A 23229-nucleotide genomic window follows, 5' to 3' on the forward strand; every position below is an offset into this window, starting at 1 on the left:
CCTACTCCCAGTTCATCATTAGCTCTCCCCCCTACTCCCAGTTCTTCATTGGCTCCCCACCCACGCCCAGTTCATCATTAGCTCTCTCCCACTTCCAGTTCATCATGTACTGTCCCCCAAGACCATTTAATTCTTTAAAAAAAATAAAGTTTTCATACTTACCTCTTATACGATCCCTGTAGCTCCACTTCTGGCCTGGCAGCATCCTTGCGCTGGATGCCGGTGAGTACGCGATGACGTCATCGCGTACGACCATCTCCAGAGCATTACTGAAGGGGAGGAGGGACTCCCCTGGAGCTGCACAGCCGTTCAGTTTTGACAGCCATGCCGCACCAAGGCTAACTGTGCAGAGGAGACGGCGGCACTCAGGCACACAGCGACAGTGGCACACAGCGGAAGCGGCACACGATACCCTGGGGCCCGGTGAGCAGAAGCACAAGAGCAAAGGGGCCCCGGACCGGGCCCGGGCCTCTGCTCTTTACTGCTGTTCACCGGGCCCCATACAACAGTAAGGGCAGTAATGCCCTGATGGCGGCCCTGCTAGTGTGAATCAAACAGTAGTGTTCATGGGCAATCACTGCTCTATATAGTTGTCCCTTCCATTCCATAAAAGTGAATGGATCAGTGTTTGCATATGTACTGTACTGCTTCATTCACTCAAAAGACTTTGAGGCCTCCATTCTTGGGATTGGTGGGTTCCCAGCAGTCAGAACCCAAGTAGTCATCTTTTGGATGGAAGATAAATGTATTTAATGGGAAACCCTGTTTTATTATGAATTGTTAGCGCAAGAACCAGTCAATTTTGAAATGTATTAATAAATATATTTATTTTTAAGCCTAAAGTAGTGTGGATGAAAAACCAGATGGAAATCAGAGAAGACCCCAAATTTCGTTCTCTTGTAAATCAAGGAGTTTGTTCTCTTGAAATCCGCAAGCCTTGTGCCTTTGATGGTGGTGTGTATACATGCAAAGCGGTTAATTCTCTGGGAGAGGCAACTGTAGATTGCAAACTGTGTGTTAAAGGTAAGAGAAAATGTTTGTACGTTAATGTTTAATTTATTTTTATGACTTGCTGTTATGATGAAGTGGACACTAATAAAATCTGCTAAACTGTGAAATAGACAGTGTCTATGTGCCCACGATGCAGAAATGCTCTGGATTTTTCCTGAGCGTTCTGCATCTCCCTGGCAGAAAAAAACGCATGCATATTATATTATATTATATAATGCTTACAATATAAATACTTATATTATATTATACTTACCTTCTGATGGCCCCCGGTGTCCTTGTCTCGGCTTGCCGGCAGCTCCCGGTAGACTAAAGGACCTGCCGACGTCAGCAGTCACGTGACCCGTCACATGACTAAATGACGTCACCGCAGGTCCTTTTAGTCTACATCGAGCTGCCGGAAAACCGAGACAAGGACACCGGGGGCCATCAGAAGGTAAGTATAATATTAATTTTTTATTTTATTCTTTTTTTTTACAGGTACTATAGTACCCGGGTCCGGAGGAGAGTCTCCTCTTCTCCAAACCCGGGTACCATCCGCACATTGAATCGCATGTTATCAGCATGTATAGATCCAGTGATGCGGATGACATGCGGTCCAATGCAAGTCAATGGTGGCAAAAACGCCACGTTTCCGCAAAATAATTGGTAGTGCTGCGTTTTTTTCCGCAATGATAATCCGCAGCAGTAATTTCCGCAGCATGTGCACAGCACATGCAGATTATCATTGGGGAACATGGCAGGCCTTCTACCAAGCGTTTTTTTAAGCGTTTCTGCAGCGGAAGTTATGATGCTTTCACATTCTCTAATGTCACACAGTGTATTGACCCCAATGATTGCTAGTTTATATTGCTTCAATTTTTTTTAACCTCTTGGAGACATAGCCATCTTTCATTTTTACATTTGTCTTTTTCTCATCACCCTCAAAGGCATATTTTATTGTTTTACTTGTCTATGGATATCGCCATATGAGGACTTAATTTTTTGCAGGACTGGTTGTAGTTTTAACACGCTACATATATATATATATATATATATATATATATATATATATATATATATATATATATATATATATATATAGATATATATATAGATATATATATAGATATATATACAGTGTAAATATATACATATATATTGTGGGAAGGCAGCAGGTGATAAAATCTTGGATGGAAGGTATGATGTAGGTCCCAGAATGAAGGCTCCAGTAACAGTGGGTTGCTGAGCATTTTTTTTGTTGGACCGGATTTTGGGTCCAGGATTTAGGAGTGGCCTGGGTGAAAATGCTTGCTCCCATAGCTCCAATCCAGCTTTTGCAACTCATATAAAAGACTGTTAAATCAGCTCAGGTGTGTGTAGTGTTGGAAAGGCAGTCAGTTCGTTTGCTGATCCAATGGAAAGAGGAGCAGAGCCTGTGTTGCTGCAAGGGTGAGAGACCGTGTGCTTAATTTGCCTACCTAGACAAGGGTCTGTGTTTTGTTTTTTACTTTGTTACTTTTGTTTGTCAAGGTTTACGACGTTTAATGAACATCACCTTGTTTGACAAAACCTGGTGCCTGCGTATACCTGAAGCGCTCCCAGAAAATTGGGTGATATTTACTGTGTGTTTATACAGTGGGGAAAATAAGTATTTGATACACTGATGATTTTGCAAGTTTTCCCACCTACAAAGAATGGAGAGGTCTGTCATTTTCAGCGTAGGTACATTTCAACTGTGAGGGACAAAATCTAAAAAAAAATCCAGAAAATGACATTGTATGATTTTTACATAATTAATTAGCATTTTATTGCATCAAATAAGTTTTTAATATAATAGAAAAACAGAACTTAATATTTGGTACAGAAAGCTTTGTTTGCAATTACAGAGGTCAGATGTTTCCTTTAGTTCTTGACCAAGTTTGCCCACACTGCAGTAGGGATTTTGGCCCACTCCTCCATACAGATCTTCTTCTTCTCCAGATCTTTCAGGTTTCGGGGCTGTCACTGGGCAACATTGAGTTTCAGCTCTCTCCAAAGATTTTCTATTGGGTTCAGGTCTGGAGACTGGCCATGCCACTCCAGGACCTTGAAATGCTTCTTACAGAGCCACTCCTTAGTTGCCCTGGCTGTGTGTTTCAAGTCATTGTCATGCTGGAAGACCCAGCCAAGACCCATCTTCAGTGCTCTTACTGAGGGAAGGAAGTTGTTGGCCAAAATCTTGCGATACGTGAACCCATCCTCCCTTCAATACAATGTAGTCATCCTGTCCCCTTTGCAGGAAAGCACCTCTAAAGTATGATGTTTCCCCCACCATGCTTAATGGTTGGGATGGTGTTTTTGGGGTTACACTCATCCTTCTTCTTCCTCCAAACACGGCGAGTGGAGTTAATACCAAAAACTTATATTTTGGTCTCATTGGACCACATGACATTCTCCTATGCCTCCTCTGGATCATCCAGATGGTCATAGGTGAATTTCAAATGGGCTGGGACCTCTGCTGGCGTGAGTAGGGGGACCTTTCATGTTTGTAATGTTTGAGATTGTGGTCCAAGCTCTCTTCAGGTCATTGACGAGGTTCAGTTCTGGGTTAATTCCTGATCTTTCTCCGAATTATCTTTACTCCACTAGGCGAGACCTTGCATGGAGCCCCAGACCGAGGAAGATTGACAGTCATCTTGTGGTTTCTTCCATTTTCTAATAATTGTGACAACAGTTGTTGCCTTCTCACCAAGCTGCTTTCCTATTCTCCTGTAGCCCATCCCAGCCCTGTGCAGGTCTACAATTTTGTCCCTGGTGTCCTTAAACAGTTCTTTGGTCTTGGCCATGGTGGAGAGGTTGGAGTGTGATTGATTGTGTGGACAGGTGTCTTTTATACATGTAATGAGTTCAAAAAGGTGCAATTAACACAGGTAATGAGTGCAGAGTAGGAGAGCTTCTTAAAGAAAAATTAACAGGTCTGTGAGAGCGAGAATTCTTGCTGGTTGGTAAGTGATCAAATATTTATTTCATGCAATAAAATGCAATTTAATTATTTAAAAATCATACATTGTGATTTTCTGGTTTTTATTTTTAGATTCTGCCTCTCACAGTTCAAATGTACCTACGATAAAAATTGCAGACCTCTCCATTCTTTGTAGGTGGGAAAGCCTGCAAAATCGGCAGTGTATAAAATACTTACTTTCCCCACTGTGCGTGTATGTATGTGTATATGTATGTATGTATATATATATATATATATATATATATATATATATATATATATATATATATATATATATATATATATATATATATATATATATATATATAGTACAGACCAAAAGTTTGGACACACCTTCTCATTTAAAGATTTTTCTATAATTGCTTTGATGACTGCTTTGCACACTCTTGGCATTCTCTTGATGAGCTTCAAGAGGTAGTCACCGGAAAGGGTCTTCCAACAATCTTGAAGGAGTTCCCAGAGATGCTTAGCACTTGTTGGCCCTTTTGCCTTCACTCTGCGGTCCAGCTCACCCCAAACCATCTCGATTGGGTTCAGGTCTGGTGACTGTGGAGGCCAGGTCATCTGGCGTAGCACCCCATCACTCTCCTGCTTGGTCAAATAGCCCTTACACAGTCTGGAGGTGTGTTTGGGGTCATTGTCCTGTTGAAAAATAAATGATGGTCCAACTAAACGCGAACCGGATGGAATAGCATGCCACTGCAAGATGCTGTGGTAGCCATGCTGGTTCAGCATGCCTTCAATTTTGAATAAATTCCCAACAGTGTCATCAGCAAACACCCCCACACCATCACACCTCCTCCTCCATGCTTCACGGTGGGAACCAGGCATGTAGAGTCCATCCGTTCACCTTTTCTGTGTCGCACAAAGACACGGTGGTTGGAACCAAAGATCTCAAATTTGGACTCATCAGACCAAAGCACAGATTTCCACTAGTCTAATGTCCATTCCTTGTGTTCTTTAGCCCAAACAAGTGTCTTCTGCTTGTTGCCTGTCCTTAGCAGTGGTTTCCTAGCAGCTATTTTACCATGAAGAAAACCTATTTAGACGCCACAGGAAGTGGAGTCTTACCCGATTTCATAAACTAAACCAAAACAAAAAAGAATCCTTAGATCCGAAAAGAAATAATCCATTCATATAAACCCAGAAATAATATGATGAAAGTACCTAAGGGTTCTTAAAATTATTTAAAGTTAACCATAAAGAACCAAAGGACTCTTTTCAAAAAACTGCGGGATCAGTTAAATCATATATATAATAAATTTTATTGAAAATATATACTCATATAAATAGACAAAAACCCATATCACGTGAAACAGAACAAGTTGCTAAAATTGTTATAAACAATGATGTACAATAAGAGCCCATGAAAACACATAAGATCCTCAGCACAAATCACTCAAGTATTATCACAAAGGCAGCAGATATAAAGTAACATATTTCATTCAGAAAATAAGAAAGATGTGAATATTCCACAGGTATCCCTGTGCGCAAATACACACATAAGCACCTAATGAATACAATGAACATTACAGGCATTAGATATTAAAAAATCCTATACCTGAGGACATGCTGGCGTCTTTGTGGAGCGGACTGGGGATCAAAACAAGCGCCTCGACGCGCGTTTCTCCTTCTGGCTTCGTCAGGAGGCGTGGAGAGAATTTAAAAGGGGCACTATATAAATGAATTTGTCAGGATGACCGGCGAATCGACTCACCACTCGTCATGTTGCTCCTCCCCTCGGGGCGCGGCCAGCCGGCGCGTGCCAGGAAGGATGGGAAGGAGGACGTGCGTCTTCCACCCCGTCGTCCCGGCAACACGTCCCGCCCGCAGCGCCACAGGGGACCAACAGCGCATATGCGGGGCGCGTCTGCGCCACTAGAGGTAAGGCGACAAATGAAATTAAATATTAAAGGATTATAAGCTTTTTGATTTTCAGGGAATTCTCATTGATTTATGGTAGATTAAGGAAATATAAAATTAGGAGCGCATAACCAATGATTATTAAGTACGTGACTACCGATAGGTATACAACTATATAATTAATGACAAATATTTCATGCCTACTGTGTCCAGAGCGGACAACGTCCCATTATTCAAAACTTATTTTAAGGGATAACCAATAAGAGGTTCCCCAGAGACATAAGAGATCACATAATATCGATGTAAAGAAAACATACATACAACTGTTCATCTTCCAAAAAGTATTTCCCTGTAAATATTTGCAATATCGCATAAAAACAAATCAATATAAATGTGGCAATATAAATATAGCACCAATATAAACACAGCAACATTTCCTTGCAAACATTGGGAATATTGCATAGTAATAATCAATATAACATCATGCTGTTACAAATGGTAGACACCTTAAGAATATATATACAATCCCAATATAAAGCATCTTTACATGATCTCTGCAAACAAAATAGCCGATGTCAATATATGATGTAAATAGATGTCCTTGGGTTTAAGGCTCAATAGATACTTGAATTCTGCAGTCCCTTGGGAAGAAGCAGATGACAGTACTAGATCGTCTTGAGCCGGCGTTGAATGAAATAAAGCATATGAACACATCCGAACTAGAACATATGAAAGAATACAGGTATAAGTAAACAAAACTGCAATATGAAATACATACATACTGTATATAGTGCCCTAAAATTAAAAAAGATTAATGTCAGAGAAAAGACTTGAAACTGATAGCCTCGTTTAGGCCGTTGGGGGATAACGTATCCAAAATGACCATCCATCGAGTTTCTTTCTGGAGCAGCTTTTATTTTATGTTCCCCCCTCTAATGCCCATATACACGTGATCGATACCACAGACGGTCAAGCCCCTTGGATTACAATTATGATGTTCAAAGAAATGTCTGGGGATGGTCTTAAGCAGATGCGGTTCAGAACAGTCAGCTGCATTTTTTATGTCCCGGACATGTTCTTGAATTCTCGTCTTTAAGGAACTAGTTGTCATGCCTATGTAGATACGTCCACAGGGGCATTTGGCATGGTATATTACCGCTGTGGTATCGCACGTGATATGATGAACAATTTTGAAGGTTTTTTCATTACTTGAGTTGGTAAATATTTTTGTTCTTGAAACATACTTACAGGCTGAGCAGTCTCCACAAGGAAAGCACCCCCAGGGAGGACCTGAGCTGCCAAAAAGATATTTACTCCTGGGGGGAACATAATGGCTGTTACAGAGTATATCTTCTAGTGTGCGTGATTTGTGCCAAGTCACGGATGGATATTTAGGTAACTGGTATTGTAGGTCTCTATCTGATCGTAGTATCGACCAATGTTTTAATAAGATTTTTTTAATCCCATCCCAGTTGGCGTTAAAGGTAGTAATAAAGCGTAAAGGTTGGTCAACAGAAAGGGATTTTTTTGATTTTTGGTTCACTGTTAAAAGAGTTTGTCTGTTGGTACTTTTAGCTCGATTAAAGCCCTTACGAATATCTTGGTATTTATATCCCCAACTCAGAAACCTACGAGAAGTCGTCAGCCTGAGTACTGAAACTTGTATGATCAGAACAGATGCGGCGGGCCCTTAAATATTGACCTATAGGGATCGATTTTTTTTCAATTTTGGTGGATGAGATGATTGAAAATGCAGAAGCGAATTAGTGGATGTTTTTTTCCAAAAAAAATCTGTACTAATAGTACCATTGGATGATCTGGTGATAAGTAAATCAAGAAAATCGATCCGGCTTTGGCTGTATTTCCATGTAAGTTTAATATTCAGATTGTTGATATTTAACAGGCTCAAAAAGGAGTCTAATTGTGACGTGGAGCCCTGCCAGATGAAAAATACATTGTCGATATACCTCGACCACAGGACCACGTGCTCATGACCTGGTGTGTCAAGGACCGTGTCCCTCTCCCACAGCCCCAGGAAAAGATTGGCATATGAGGGGGCACAGGATGCCCCCATTGCCGTGCCCTGGAGCTGTAGGAAGGGGCAGTCCTTAAACACAAAAAAAATATGTGTTAGAATAAATTGTAATAATGACAAAATAAACTAAATCAAATCTGGTTCAAAATTAGTCATATTCAAGAAAGACCGTGCAGCACTGATCCTGTGGTTGTGGCATATCGACGTGTATAAGGACTCCACGTCGCAGGTAACAAGCCACATGTCATCCTCCAGAATGACCCCGTCTAGTCTCCTCAAAACATCAGAGGTATCCTTCACATAGGAAGGAAGGGTTTCTATGCATTTCTTTAGATAAAAGTCAATAAACTGACAGGCTGGTTCACAAAGACCCCCCCCATGCCGGAGACAATGGGTCTCCCCGGTGGGCTGAGGGGGTGAACTTTGGGGAGTAGGTAGAACGTAGGTATGATTGGATGTTCAGGCAATAAAGCTTCCCCGATTTTTTGTGGGATGATGGAAGTCATTAGGCCCTCATTAATTAGGTTCGAAAGTTCTTCTTTAAATTTTGATAGTGGAATGGAGTCCAGTCTTTTATACAATTCCTTTCTATTCAGTTCTTTAAATGCTCCTGCCTCATTCATGTCTATAGGCCAAGCGACCACATTGCCCCCCTTGTCCGCCCTTTTCACAACAACATCTTTCATGTTTTTTTAGTTCTCTGAGGGCTAATCTATGCGATCGAGAGAGATTGTCCTTGATAAAATCGTTATTTAATTTGGCAAAATCTTCTTTAACCATTTTCACAAAGATTTCCACCGGCAGACAGGAAAACGAGGGTGGAAATGGATTATTTATTTTCGGATCTAAGGATTCTTTTTTTTTTTGGTTTATTTTACCATGAAGGCCTGCAGCACAAAGTCTCCTCTTAACAGTTGTTGAAGAGATGTGTCTGCTGCCAGAACTCTGTGTGGCATTGACCTGGTCTCTTATCTGAGCTGCTGTTAACCTGCGATTTCTGAGGCTGATGACTCGGATTAACTTATCCTCAGAAGCAGAGGTGACTCTTGGTCTTCCTTTCCTGGGGCGGTCCTCATGTGAGCCAGTTTCTTTGTAGCGCTTGATGGTTTTTGCAACTGCACTTGGGGACACTTTCAAAGTTTGCCCAATTTTTCACACTGACTGACCTTCATTTCTTAAAGTAATGATGGCCACTCTTTTTTCTTTACTTAGCTGCTTTTTTCTTGCCATAATGCAAATTCTAACAGTTTATTCAGTAGGACTATCAGCTGTGTATCCACCTGACTACTCCACAACACAACTGATGGTCCCAACCCCATTTATAAGGCAAGAAATCCCACTTATTAAACCTGACAGGGCACACCTATTAAGTGAAAACCATATCCGGTGACTACCTCTTGAAGCTCATCAAGAGAATGCCAAGAGTGTGCAAAGCAGTCATCAATGCAAAAGGTGGCTACTTTGAAGAACCTAGAATATAAGACATATTTTCAGTTGTTTCACACTTTTTTGTTAAGTATATAATTCCACATGTGTTAATTCATAGCTTTGATGCCTTCAGTGTGAATGTACAATTTTCAAAGTCATGAAAATACAGAAAAATCTTTAAATGAGGTGTGTCCAAACTTTTGGTCTGTACTGTATATATTAATATATGATTATTAATTTTTATGTGTATGTATATATATTTATTCTGTAGGAATGATATTGCAAACAGTTTTATGTTTCATAAAAAATGCTGCCAATTTTTTGGGTATCCCAAGGAATAAAAAAGTTATTTTAAAACCACAACTTGTACAAATTCAATAGAAGTTAATTAGTCATTTAGGCCCAAACACTGTTACATGGTTAAAGCTGTTTTCTATACTGAGCTCAGTGATTGGCTGCAGTAGTCATGTGCACCGAGGACATGACATCATGCGACAGCCAATATACATTCCAAAATTCCAGAGCAAAGAGCACTGGAAAGGGAGGGTGACTACTTTCGGTGTTTGTTATTTTACATTTCAGGATTCATATAAGTCCACTTTTTAAAAAATGAAAAAGTCAATTAATGAGTTATTTGAAAATAATGCAAACAATATACCAGGTATAAGAGTATACATAATAAGAGTATGCATAATAAGAGTATACAATGTAGCATATAACAGCCAAACCAGACAGCACTGTTTTGTTTTTTTTGCAAAAAATAAAAATATTTTTGGAAAAAATAAAAGCAGGAAAAAAATCGCTCAATCAGGAAGAGACTTAAGAGTATCTGTCACCAGATTTCACATTACAATCTAAACGTAACCCCTTCCTGAACGGGCCAATTTTTTATTTTGTGGTTTTATTTTGTCCTCTTCTTCCAAGAGTATTTTTTTTCACTAGCAAAGCCAAATGAGGGCTTGTTTTTTGCTTATAGGTAATATCACCGCACACTCATGATGTGATGCAAAATAAGAAGTCTTTTATAACATTTCAGTGATTTCATAGAAAATATAACAGTAAATTTCATACTCTTCGGCATTTCGACTTTCCCGAGTCTTAATCATGGTGTCGCTATAGATAAAATGGCAACAGTATATATGCTAATGTCGAAAGAAGATATAGGTACATATAAAATAAACATAAATGGAATATACATACAGTGTATATATAGCGTCAATAGTGTAGTAGGAGCAGATGCATAATAAAGGAAGTTACTGGGGATGATGCACACAGTGTGAAAAGAAAATACTTTTGAATGCAGTTAGGTACAAAATGGATGTTACCATAAATAAGTATTCTCTAATGTTTCAAATACAGATCTATTTGCCATGAATAATATATGCAAACAAAAATGGGTAAAATGGGAGTGATATGCTCGTATAAATACATATAAGAAGTCTATAGTACACCGGTTGTATATTAAGGATCTGGAATTAGAGCAAAATAGAGACAACTATCTTACCAATGCTGAAGTAGTGCATGGAGGAAGGTAAGGAAGGCTGTGATACAGCTGAGAGGTAGGACCAATGGAGGGGACGCTGTGCAGCATCTAAATGAATGTCCTGGAGCAAGAACGATCAGCGTTCATTAAATGGTGCTGCATGGAGTGTCAGCAATGAGGTCACTGGCTGGAAACATGGCATGGCCGTTGATATGGACGCAAGTGAAAAGTGTGGTATGCATCAGTGAGGGGCGAAAATTCTGGAAGTGATCTACCCTGCAAGGAGCACACGATAGTTATTATAGACACGAGTGAACTTGGTGCTAACAAGATAACGAGAATAAGTGCACAAATGTAAAATAAAAATAAAATGATCTGGATGGGGAAAACAGAGGCTAAAAGAATGGGTATATAGAAGGGATGTGAGCAGAAGATAGATGAATAGAACTAATGCTAAGTGAGGATGTAAGAGGAAAAGATGAAAGAAAGACATACATGGGATCAGAGAGAGGGAGCTGAAAAATATACAGTAAGGATAAAGATAAGGAATGCTGAGGAGCAGGGATGTTGCTACCGGTGTACTTACCTGTCGCTGAGTAATAGGAATCAACAAGTCTAAAAACAGAGGTGTATACATATATTAGTCACAATACATAAAATACTGTTTATGTCAATAGATCATATTCTCTGTTAAGACCCCATGGTGCTAATGTTTGAAGGTTATGTACCCAGTAGGATCCTCTTAATTTGAGCATTTTCACATGGTTAAAACTATATCTAGGTCTAGGCACTTGCTTGATAATCTGAAATTACCATATATCTAGCTTCTGTAAAGGGATGTGGCAAGGGCAGCCATGTTATATTGCAGTGTATGGTGGATTAATGGCTGGTAATTCTATACCTGATGTTGTGTGGTCTCACCTATGCACATGTGAAGAACCCTTTAATTCGGAATGCTTTACCAGTTTGCGGATGTGTGAAATATTCAGATTTAATTATGTCAGAGCAGCTAAAGCAGTGGAGACAGGAAAAAGTACCTGTCTTTTGAATGCTTAAAAATTCTTGGATGGGTACACGTGTAAGGCTACCAATGTCTGCCCTTACAAGATCATCACAGAGGTTACATGGTCTTTTATGACATACTAGGGGTTCAGATTTGAATTTTCTGGGGGTATTCTCTACTAAGTAAAGGCCAGTGTTTTTCCTATGACAAGCTATCCCCAGTTACTTCCAGTATTAGGCATTTGATCCTACTATATTGTCGACACTATATATATATATGTATATTTATGTTTATTTTATATGTATCTATATCTTCTTTCCATATTGGTATTTTCATTGTTGCCATTTTATCCCTCATGACACCATGAATAAGACTTGGAAGAATCGAAACGTCTTATCTTTGTCACCCACAGCATGAAATGTACTCCTATATTTGCTGTTGAATCACTGAAATGTAATAAAGACTCCTTATTTTGCATCACATCATGAGTGTGCAGTGATTTTACCTAAATACTTTTAAGGGACCCATCCTTATCTACTTGCACCTCCTCCTCATCCAATTGAGTGCACTCCAGATTATCTTCATTCATTGCTCGTTTTCTGCTGGTTGAGTTGCAGATGTGAATGACACCATTAATTTTGCTATGAAATGTTCTAAAAACCAATAGAAAGATTCCAAGTTGTGCATAATTTTGAAAAAAAAAAAAAAACACAATTCCCCCTTGGGTTTTGTTTTCATGGAATTCCATGTGTGTTAAAATGACCTGGCAACATGATTCTGTTCGTTGTAATTACAGTGATGAATTTGAACACTTTCTTTACTTTTTAGTGGTTAAAAAAATGTGATTTGCGTCACCATTACCTATGACTTGGAACTTTATTTTTCTGTTGATGGACGCTCATCATGGGTCTTTTTTGTTTTTCCAGTCCCTATACTAACATTCCAAGCAATTCACAGCTTTTTTTCTGCACCATTTTATATATGTTTAATCCTTTATTGACATCCACTGTACATGTACTGTGCAAGTTGGTAGCTGGTATATGGAACGTGCTCACTGGGTGAGCCTTCCCCATACCAGGCAGATAATGGCTGTGATGCACAGTCAGCATCTGCCTCTAACAGCCGCGGGTAGAGCTTTGTGAACCTGTTAAATGCTACTGTCGAACTCTGACAGTGACATTAACAGCGCGCCAGCATGGGGAGCGTCTTCTTATGCACCCATGACGCTTTTGTGGTGTGCGAAGGGTTGCAATGACAGCTGGGGGTCTGGTGAAGACCTTTGTGACTGTCATAGTGAAGCTCCTTTAAAACTCAGTCTGTGGATGGGCTTCAAAGTAAACTGTGATTTTTAATATATGCAGCAATGTATAATAAAAGCGATCAGACAATCACAGGTTCACTTTCCATAAGGGCACTAACAAATACAGTAAAGCATGAGGAAAATCCTATTGCTAGTTAACTTTTGCCACTCAATGTACGTCATAAAAACAATTTTCAAAAACAATGTTAGAATTGCGTTTTTTTTCACAATTTCACCGCTCTTAGAATTTTTTCTCGTTTTCCAGTATACTATGTGGTAAAATCATGGATGTCATTCAAAAGTACAACTCGTCCCACAAAAAACAAGCCCTAATCCAGCCATGTGTACAGAAAAAAAAAGTTATGGCTTTTGGAAGAACGGGAGGAAAAAGACGAAAACACAAAAACAAAAATCGGCCATGTCGGAAAGGGGTTAAATCTGTGTGCTGTCAGACTTTTACACATCTTCATGTTTTGGCCTGTATCACCAGACCAGTAAACGCTGTAACTGTGGAATTTTGTTACAGAAATATGAAGCTTTCCATTGTGATGGTGATGATATTGCTTTTATTTTTCACATTATATATTTTCTGTTTATTATGTTTTTAATGTTGTTACGTGTAGTACATTAAGGTCACTAAACTAATATTTTTTTTGTAGTGCCCCAATAAACACAAATTTTTCATCACAAGGTAAGCAATGATATACAATGTAAATAAGGTTAAAGCAGTAATGATAATTAAAGGGATGTATAAGCAATAACATTAATTAAAACTGTAGGCAATAAAAGTCTCCATTCATACAGCTTATCTGTGGGGATGCTGACATTGGACCAATGCCAATGTAATATGGATAACCTAAGCTGAGGATATTCCATCAATATGTCAAATTTATGAGTAAATGTTATACGCTTTGTACATTTTTACCAGTTTGATAGTGAGAAAATATAATTTACATCTGCTGTAAGGGTAAATGTGCAACAAATTTGTCACCAGCTCTAATGTAAATACTTTTATGTCCAAAAATGACAAAAGTATTCTTGAAGTGATACCTTTGTTGGCTAACCAGAATAAAATGTATACAGTGGGTGTGGAAAGTATTCAGACCCCTTTACATTTTTCACCCTTTGTTTCATTGCAGCCATTTGGTAAATTCTAAAAAGTTCATTTTTTTGTCATTAAAGTACACTCTGCGCCCCATATTGACTGAAAAAAAGCAGAAGTGTAGAAATTTTTGCAAATTTATTAAAAAGAAAAACTGAAATATCACATGGTCATAAGTATTCAGACCCTTTGCTCAGTATTGAGTAGAAGCACCATTTTGAGCTAGTACAGCCATGAGTCTTCTTGGGAATGATGCAACAAATTTTTCACACCTGGATTTGAGGATCCTCTGCCATTCTTCCTTGCAGATCCTCTCCAGTTCCATCAGGTTGGATGGTGAACGTTGGTGGACAGCCATTTTCAGGTCTCTCCAGAGATGCTCAATTGGGTTTAGGTCAGGGCTCTGGCTAGGCCAGTTAAGAATGGTCACAGAGTTGTTCTGAAGCCAATCCTTTGTTATTTTAGCTGTGTGCTTAGGGTCATTGTCTTGTTGGAAGGTGAACCTTCTGCCAAGTCTGAGGTCCAGAGCACTCTAGAAGAGGTTTTCATCCATGACATCTCTGTACTTGGCCGCATTCATGTTTCCTTCAATTGCAACCAGTCATCCTGTCCCTGTAGCTGAAAAATACCCCATAGCATGATGCTGCCACCACCATGTTTCACTGTTAGGATTGTATTGGGCAGGTGATGAGGTGTGCCTGGTTTTCTCCACACATACCGCTTAGAATTATCACCAAAAAGTTTCATCTCATCAGACCAGAGAATCTTATTTCTCATAGTCTGGGAGTCCTTCATGTGTTTTTGAGCAAACTCTATGCGGGCTTTCATATGTCCTGCACTGAGGAGAGGCTTACGTCAGGCCACTCTGCCATAAAGGCCTGACTGGTGGAGGGCTGCAGTGATAGTTGACTTTGTGGAACTTTCTCCCATCTCCCTACTGCATCTCTGGAGCTCAGCCACAGTGATCTTGTGGTTCTTCTTTACCTCTCTCACCAAGGCTCTTCTCCCACAATTGCTCAGTTTGGCTTGATGGCCAGGTCTAGGAAGACTTCTGGTGGTCCCAAACTTCTTCCATTTAAAGATTATGGAGGCCACTGTGCTCTTACAAACCTTGAGTAATGCAGAAATTCTTTTGTAACCTTGGCCAGATCTGTGCCTTGCCACAATTCTGTCTCTGAGCTCCTTGGGCAGTCCCTTTGAGCTCATGATTCTCATTTGGTCTGACATGCACTGTGAACTGTGAGGGCTTATATAGACAGGTCTGTGCCTTTCCAAATCAAGTCTTATCAGTTTAATTAAACACAGCTGGACTCCAATGAAGGAGTAGAACCATCTCAAGGAGAATCACAAGGAAATGGACAGCATGTGACTTGAATATGAGTGTCTGAGCAAAGGTGTAACATTCCTGGCGGCGTGCTTGCATGGTGCACCATCTCCCACCATGCAAGACCGCAATCTTACCTGTCAGTCCATGCTGCACTCTTTGCTCCATTACCTGATGTGTCCATGTCTCTTGTCTGATTGCTTAGGGCGTGGGCGCGGCTTTCTGCTTGTTTCTTATAGCTACTCTGTGCACAGTCCTAATGCATCCCCAGCCTATTGCTGTGAGTCACTGGATACTTACACCCCCTCCACCCAGTAGGAGGGGCCTGAGCAACACTTTCACTCAGTTTGTCTTTTTCAACTGAGGTTCCAGGTCCTTTCCTGACTCTAGTCTGTCCGCCACCCTGGGGGCTGAGTACCCAGGGCCTTTTCCTGTACCTGTGACTTCTAGTCTGTTTCCGCCACCCTGGGGGCCGAGTACCCAGGGCCGCTACCTGTATCTCTGACTTCTAGTCTGTTTCCGCCACCCTGGGGGCTGAGTTCCCAGGCTCGTTCCTGTATCTTATTCCCAGTTCAGTTTCTGTCTGAACAGTGTCCTAGCCCGTTACTTGTTTCTCTCTATGTCCGTACCTTCCCTTTGCCTGCAGTGTCTGAACATGCACCTAACTCCAACTCATTGTCTCTGTACTTCTGTTTGTGAGTTTTGTGTCCACTCGCTACTTCATTGTAAGTACCTTGTGTGTATCTGGTTCTGCTTGTCCCCTTTCCCTGCCTCCGTGTCTACTTCCTGTGTTTTAACCATCTTCCTGTATTTTCCAGTCTGTTCCATGTGAACAGAGCCCTGTCGTGTCTGCCTTCACCTTCTGCTCTGCTTGTTCACCGCTCCGGCGGTTCTGCTCTGCTTCGCTTGTTTGCCGCACCTGCAGTTTTGCTCCGCTCTGCTTGTTCTACCGCATCTGCGGGTTTTGCTCCACTCTGCTTGTTCTACCGCATCTGCGGGTTTTGCTCCGCTCTGCTTGTTCTATCGCATCTGCGAGTTTTGCTCTGCTCAGCTTGTCTACCGCATCTGCGGGTTTTGCTCTGCTCACCTTGTCTACTGCATCTGCGGGTTTTGCTCTGCTCACCTTGTCTACCGCATCTGCGGGTTTTGCTCTGCTCTGCTTGTCTACCACATCTGCGGATTTTGCTCTGCTCCGCTTGTCTACCGCATCTGCGGGTTTTGTTCTGCTCAGCTTGTCCACCGCATCTGCGGGTTCGTTCCAGTCTGTACAGGTCCCTATCCTGCCTGCGTTTCTACCTGCCAGTACCTGCCTCTCTGCATGTCAGCCGTGCCTGCTAGTGCCCACCTGTCTGCATACCAACTGGGCCTGGCAATATCCACCTGTCTGCATACCAGCCGTGTTTGCCAGTACCCACCTGTCTACATGCCAGTCTAACCTGCCTGTTCCTGCATTCCCCTGTGTGGGTCAACAGCTGTGACCGGGGTCTGACCTGGAGTAGCACCTGGTCCCTCTGCTCGGTTCCTGCTTGGTTCACGGAGTCGACTGAGCCGCCGTGCGACCTTGGTCGGATCGGGTTGATACTTTGTTACGCCCCTCCAGGCACTCCTCGGTTCATGGTACAGTGGGATCACTAATCACGCTCACGCCAGTCAGTCCGGGCGCGAGCGTAACAAAAGGGTCTAAATACTTATGACCATGTAATATTTCAGTTTTTCTTTTTTAATAAATTTGCTAAAATTTCTACATTTCTGTTTTTTTTCAGTCAAGATGGAGTGCAGAGTGTACTTTAATGAGAAAAAAATAGAACTTTTTAGAATTTACCAAATGGCTGCAATGAAACAAAGAGTGAACAATTTAAAGGGGTCTGACTACTTTCCATACCCACTGTATGTGCAAGCTTTCAGAGCACAGAGGCTCATTCTTCAGGCAATAATTTTCATTTGTAATATTGCCTGACGAAGGAGCCTCTGTGCTCTGAAAGCTTGCATATATATTTTTTCTCTGGTTAGCCAATAAAGGTATCACTTCAAGAATACTTTTGTCATTTTTGGACATAAAAGTATTTACATCGATTTTTCTGGTTAACACGGTAGCACAATATAACTTTGTATTGTACATCACCAGCTCTAACAAATCTTTGCAGACTCTGCCCACTCTTCTCATTATTTAGCAAGTGACAAAAGTTGGATATTTTTCCATGTCATCACTTCAGCTAAGCAAGCTTACAGTACAATCTGGTCTAAATTTGGTTGAAAAAAAATTAACCAAGTTTATATATTTTTATATACAATATGTTTTATTTGCATTATTTATCATAAATTTATATTCCAAGGCAAAATAACTATTATTATCTGTAATAGATAGATAGATAATGTGATAGAATAAAAATTAAACCCCATTCACATGCTCTGCATTCACATGCTGTGCATTTTTATAGGATGCTGTGGATTTTCATTTCTGATTCAGATTGATTACAAATTTGCCACAGATTTTGCACATTGCTATATAAAGGTATAAACCCATTGTAAAATATGCTGCAAAATCTGCACATTCGATAGTTTACAGAGGATTTTAGTTTACTTCCTCAGCAAAAATAGGTTCTTGGCTTAATAATAATGTTAATAATGGCATTTGCATGTAATTGTTCCTTGTATATGGATTGATAGCTTGCATCGTGCCAAATACCAAGAATTATCCTAGCCTATAGGCAGTGCTACAATCAACTCTTAGTAAGGCAACTTTTAATCTCTATATGTATAGTCCATATAACGTAAATACATCAATTTTAATTTAGTTGCATGCACAATTGGCCTCCCTGTGACTGTCATTCAATAAAAGAAAGACTCAATGAAATTGAAGCTGCCATGGTGCAAAATTCTGTTCGCACCAGTCTTAAATGACTTTTCTCTCAAGTGGTAACAAACTTAATCTGCTGCTTAAATGTTGGAAATATTCTGACTACTTCTGCAGCAACGTATATGTGTATAATATATACAAAATCGTCTTATCCCGTCTGTCTGTCTGTCTGTCCAGGAAATCCCGCGTCGCTGATTGGTCCGGCCGCGGCCCATCAGCGACGCGGGATTTCAGGAAAAGATGGCGGCCGTTAGCGACTCATCTGCCGGATGGAGGTCAGCGGCGATGCAGCGGGGAGATGACCGGCGCTAGCAGCTCATCTCCCCGCTGCTGGCAGCACAAGTATCCCGACACCCACCTCCATGCGGCTAACGTCGGGAGCTCAGCGGCTTGGCCCGCTAATCTCCGGAGGGCAAGTGTGAAGGGAGGACCGGGGAGCGGCGCCGCCGGTCAGGATGCTTCTGCCGCTTATCTCCCGGCTTCTCGCAGCGGAAGTAGCCGCACAGGCAGCGCCGCTCCCCGGTCCTCACTTATACGACGCTGATTGGTCGCGGTTGCCGGCCACGACCAATCAGCAATATGGGCGGCAAATTTAAACGCCGCTCTGCTGATCGGTCGCCGGCCCCCATCCGCGACCAATCAGCGAGATTGGTACCAAATTTCAACAACGCTCTGCTAAATGCGCCCGGTCGGCCGCATACATATTCTAGAATACCCGATGCGTTAGAATCGGGCCACCATCTAGTATATATATATTTATATATAGTTGAAACTAGAAGTTTACATGCACTATATAAAAAGACACATATGCATGTTTTTCTCAATATCTGACATGAAATCAGAATAAACCTTTCCCGTTTTAGGTCAATTAGTATTACCATAATTCTTAATATTTGCCAGATGCCAGAATAATGAGAGAGAGAATGTTTTAAAGGCATTTTTATTACCTACTGCAAAGTCAAAAGTTTACATACACTAAGATTACTATGCATTTAAACAATTCTGGACTGCCCATACGATGATGTCATGTGTTTGGAAGCTTCTGATAGGGTTTTGGCAACATCTGAGTTAATTAGACACACACCTGTGGATGTATCTTAATACACACCTGAAACACTTTTTCTCTGTGTGTAGCATTATGGGAAAGTCTAAAGAAATCAGCCAAGATATCAGGAAGAGAATTGTGGACTTGGCTCATCCTAGGGTATAATTTCTAGATACCTGAAGGTACCTCGTTCATCTGTACAAACAATTATACACAAATACGAATAAGAAGGGAACGTCCAGCCATCATACTGCTCAGGAAGGAGACGGGTTCTGTGTCCCAGAGATGAATGTGCTTTGGTCCGACATTTGCATATCAACCCAAGGACAAAAGCAAAAGACCTTGTGAAGATGATAGCGGAAGCTGGTAAGATTGTGTCAATATCCACGGTGAAACGAGCACTGAATCAACATGGGCTGAAAGGCCACTCTGCCAGGAAGAAGCCATTACTCCAAAAGAAACATAAAAAAGCCAAATTAATGTTTGCAAATGCACACAGGAACAAAGACCTTCATTTTTGGAGACATGTCCTGTGGTCTGATGAAACTAAAATTTAACTTTTTGGGCATAATGACCATAGTTTTGTTTGGAGGAAAAAGAGAGAAGCTTGGAAGCCTAAAAACTGTGAACACCATCCCAACTGTGAAACACGGGGGTGGCAGCATCATGTTGTGGGGTTGTTTTGTGCACTTTACAAAATAGATTGCATCATGAGAAAAGAATATTATGTGGCAATACTGAAGCAACATCTGAAGACATCAGCTAGGAAGTTAAAGCTTGGGCGGAAATGATTCCTCCAAATTATTATTAATTATTTATATAGCGCCATTGATTCCATGGTGTACTGTACACCTATAGTAAACAAACTAACAATGATAGACTGGTACAGAGGGAAGATGACCCTGTCCTTGCGGGCTTACATTCTACAGGAATGGGGAAGGAGACAGTAGGTTGGGGGGTTGTTAATGTACAATGTTACCATTTTGGCAGTATGCTTCGGGTCATTGTCCATTTGGTCAAAGTGATTTAAGGATAACAAAGTCAATGTTTGGAGTAGTCATCACAAAGCACTAATCTCAATCCTATTGAAAATTTATGGGCAATGCTGAAAAGGCAGGTGCGAGCAAGGCAACCTACAAACCTGCATCAATTACACCAGTTTTGTCAGGAGGAATTGGCGCAAATTCCGACCAACTATTGTGAGAATCTTGTGAAAGGATATCGCAAACGTTTGACCCAAGTCATTCAGTTTAAGTGCAATGGTACCAAATACTAATGAAATGTATGTAAACTTTTGACTTTACAGTATGTAATAAAAATGCCTTTAAACATTCTCTCTCTTTCATTATTCTGGCATTTGGCAAATATTAAAAATTATGGGAAGCATGCATTTGTCTTTTTTTATACTTTTTATATAGTGTATGTAAACTTCTGGTTTCAACTGTCTGTGTGTGTATGTGTATATATATAAATATAAATATAAATATATATATATATATATATATACAGTACAGACCAAAAGTTTGGACACACCTTCTCATTTAAAGATTTTTCTGTATTTTCATGACTATGAAAATTGTACATTCACACTGAAGGCATCAAAACTATGAATTAACACATGTGGAATTAGATACTTAACAAAAAAGTGTGAAACAACTGAAAATATGTCTTATATTCTAGGTTCTTCAAAGTAGCCACCTTTTGCTTTGATGACTGCTTTGCACACTCTTGGCATTCTCTTGATGAGCATCAAGAGGTAGTCACCGGAAATGGTCTTCCAACAATCTTGAAGGAGTTCCCAGAGAAGCTTAGCACTTGTTGGCCCTTTTGCCTTCACTCTGCGGTCCAGCTCACCCCAAACCATCTCGATTGGGTTCAGGTCTGGTGACTGTGGAGGCCAGATCATCTGGCGTAGCACCCCATCACTCTCCTTCTTGGTCAAATAGCCTTTACACAGCCTGGAGGTGTGTTTGGGGTCATTGTCCTGTTGAAAAATAAATGATGGTCCAACTAAACGCAAACCGGATGGAATAGCATGCCGCTGCAAGATGCTGTGGTAGCCATGCTGGTTCAGTATGCCTTCAATTTTGAATAAATCCCCAACAGTGTCACGAGCAAAGAACCCCCACACCATCACACCTCCCCCTCCATGCTTCATGGTGGGAACCAGGCATGTAGAGTCCATCCGTTCACCTTTTCTGCGTCGCACAAAGACTTGGTAGTTCGAACCAAAGATCTCAAATTTGGACTCATCAGACCAAAGCACAGATTTCCGCTGGTCTAATGTCCATTCCTTGTGTTCTTTAGCCCAAATAAGTCTCTTCTGCTTGTTGCCTGTCCTTAGCAGTGGTTTCCTAGCAGCTATTTTACCATGAAGGCCTGCTGCACAAAGTCTCCTCTTAACAGTTGTTGTAGAGATGTGTCTGCTGCTAGAACTCTGTGTGGCATTGACCTGGTCTCTAATCTGAGCTGCTGTTAACCTGCGATTTCTGAGGCTGGTGACTCGAATAAACTGATCCTCAGAACCAGGGGTGATACTTGGTCTTCCTTGTCCTGGGGCGGTCCTCATGTGAGCCAGCTGCTTTGTAGAGCTTGATGTTTTTTGCAACTGCACTTGGGGACACTTTCAAAGTTTGCCCAATTTTTCGGACTGACTGACCTTCATTACTTAAAGTAGTGATGGCCACTCGTTTTTCTTTACTTAGAATTTGTATTATGGCAAGGAAAAAGGAGCTAACAGTCTATTAAGTAGGACTATCAGCTGTGTATCCACCAGACTTCTGCACAACACAACTGATGGTCCCAACCCCATTTATAAGGCAAGAAATCCCACTTATTAAACCTGACAGGGCACACCTGTGAAGTGAAAACCATTTCCGGTGACTACCTCTTGAAGCTCATCAAGAGAATGCCAAGAGTGTGCAAAGCAGTCATCAAAGCAAAAGGTGGCTACTTTTAAGAACCTAGAATATAAGACATATTTTCAGTTGTTTCACACTTTTTTGCTAAGTATATAATTCCACATGTGTTAATTCATAGTTTTGATGCCTTCAGTGTGAATGTACAATTTTCATAGTCATGAAAATACAGAAAAATCTTTAAATGAGAAGGTGTGTCCAAACTTTTTGTCTGTACTGTATGTATGTGTATATATATATATATATATATATATATATAATATAAATTTATTTAAGTAATATACACATATACCTTTTCGACTTAGTTTCATAAATCGTCAGATATCTATTTTTGCTTCTAGTTATGTACACTTAAACAGAGACATTTAACAAATGTTTGGTTTCATTAACTCATTTGTGACTGTTTTTTTTCCCTTCTATTTTAGGATGGATTTGTCAGTGAGCTTCATCTAATATTGCATATACTATCAAGATGCATTGATGGCTTCTGAGCTGCGCAACATATATGTATTTGTTGTACTGTCTCTCATCTGACTGGATTCCGTTTGCAAATAAAATATATTGGCACAAAATTGTGTGTAATTTATTTGTCACAATTCTGTATATAAAATAATTTAGGTTAATATCTGATGACCAAATTCAGATACTTATTGTATACAGTGTTACAAATGCAGTTCCTCTCAGTGCATCATTAAATAATCAAAAAAAATAAAATTGTAATTAAAATATATTTCCTTCACAGTTTCATGGATAGTCAATAATTCCAAACCAATCTTCCACATGGACCATATTCACACCATGTGCATAAGCATATCACTCATTAAAGGGGTTTTCTGAGATTATTTTATTTCTTTACTATGGACCTAAGAGCTAACAGGCA

The 23229-nt window shown here is 40.4% G+C and overlaps 1 protein-coding gene across 1 annotated transcript in view; it reads left to right on the plus strand.

Moving 5' to 3' along the window:
- LOC141252906 (myosin-binding protein H-like) overlaps positions 1-22892 on the plus strand; it is a 216548-nt gene extending 193656 nt beyond the window's left edge. The window contains exons 9-11 of the mRNA XM_073670668.1: positions 837-1023; positions 13763-13794; positions 22775-22892. Of these exons, the coding sequence (XP_073526769.1) occupies positions 837-1023; positions 13763-13773 (198 nt within the window). The 3' untranslated portion in view covers positions 13774-13794; positions 22775-22892. The remainder of the gene's footprint in view (positions 1-836; positions 1024-13762; positions 13795-22774) is intronic.
- The last annotated feature ends 337 nt before the right edge of the window (positions 22893-23229 follow it).

This window comes from Phyllobates terribilis, unplaced genomic scaffold (genome assembly GCF_046119375.1).
Source record: "Phyllobates terribilis strain yellow unplaced genomic scaffold, ASM4611937v1 Scaffold_2__4_contigs__length_985480577, whole genome shotgun sequence".
Classification (NCBI taxonomy): Eukaryota; Metazoa; Chordata; class Amphibia; order Anura; family Dendrobatidae; genus Phyllobates; species Phyllobates terribilis.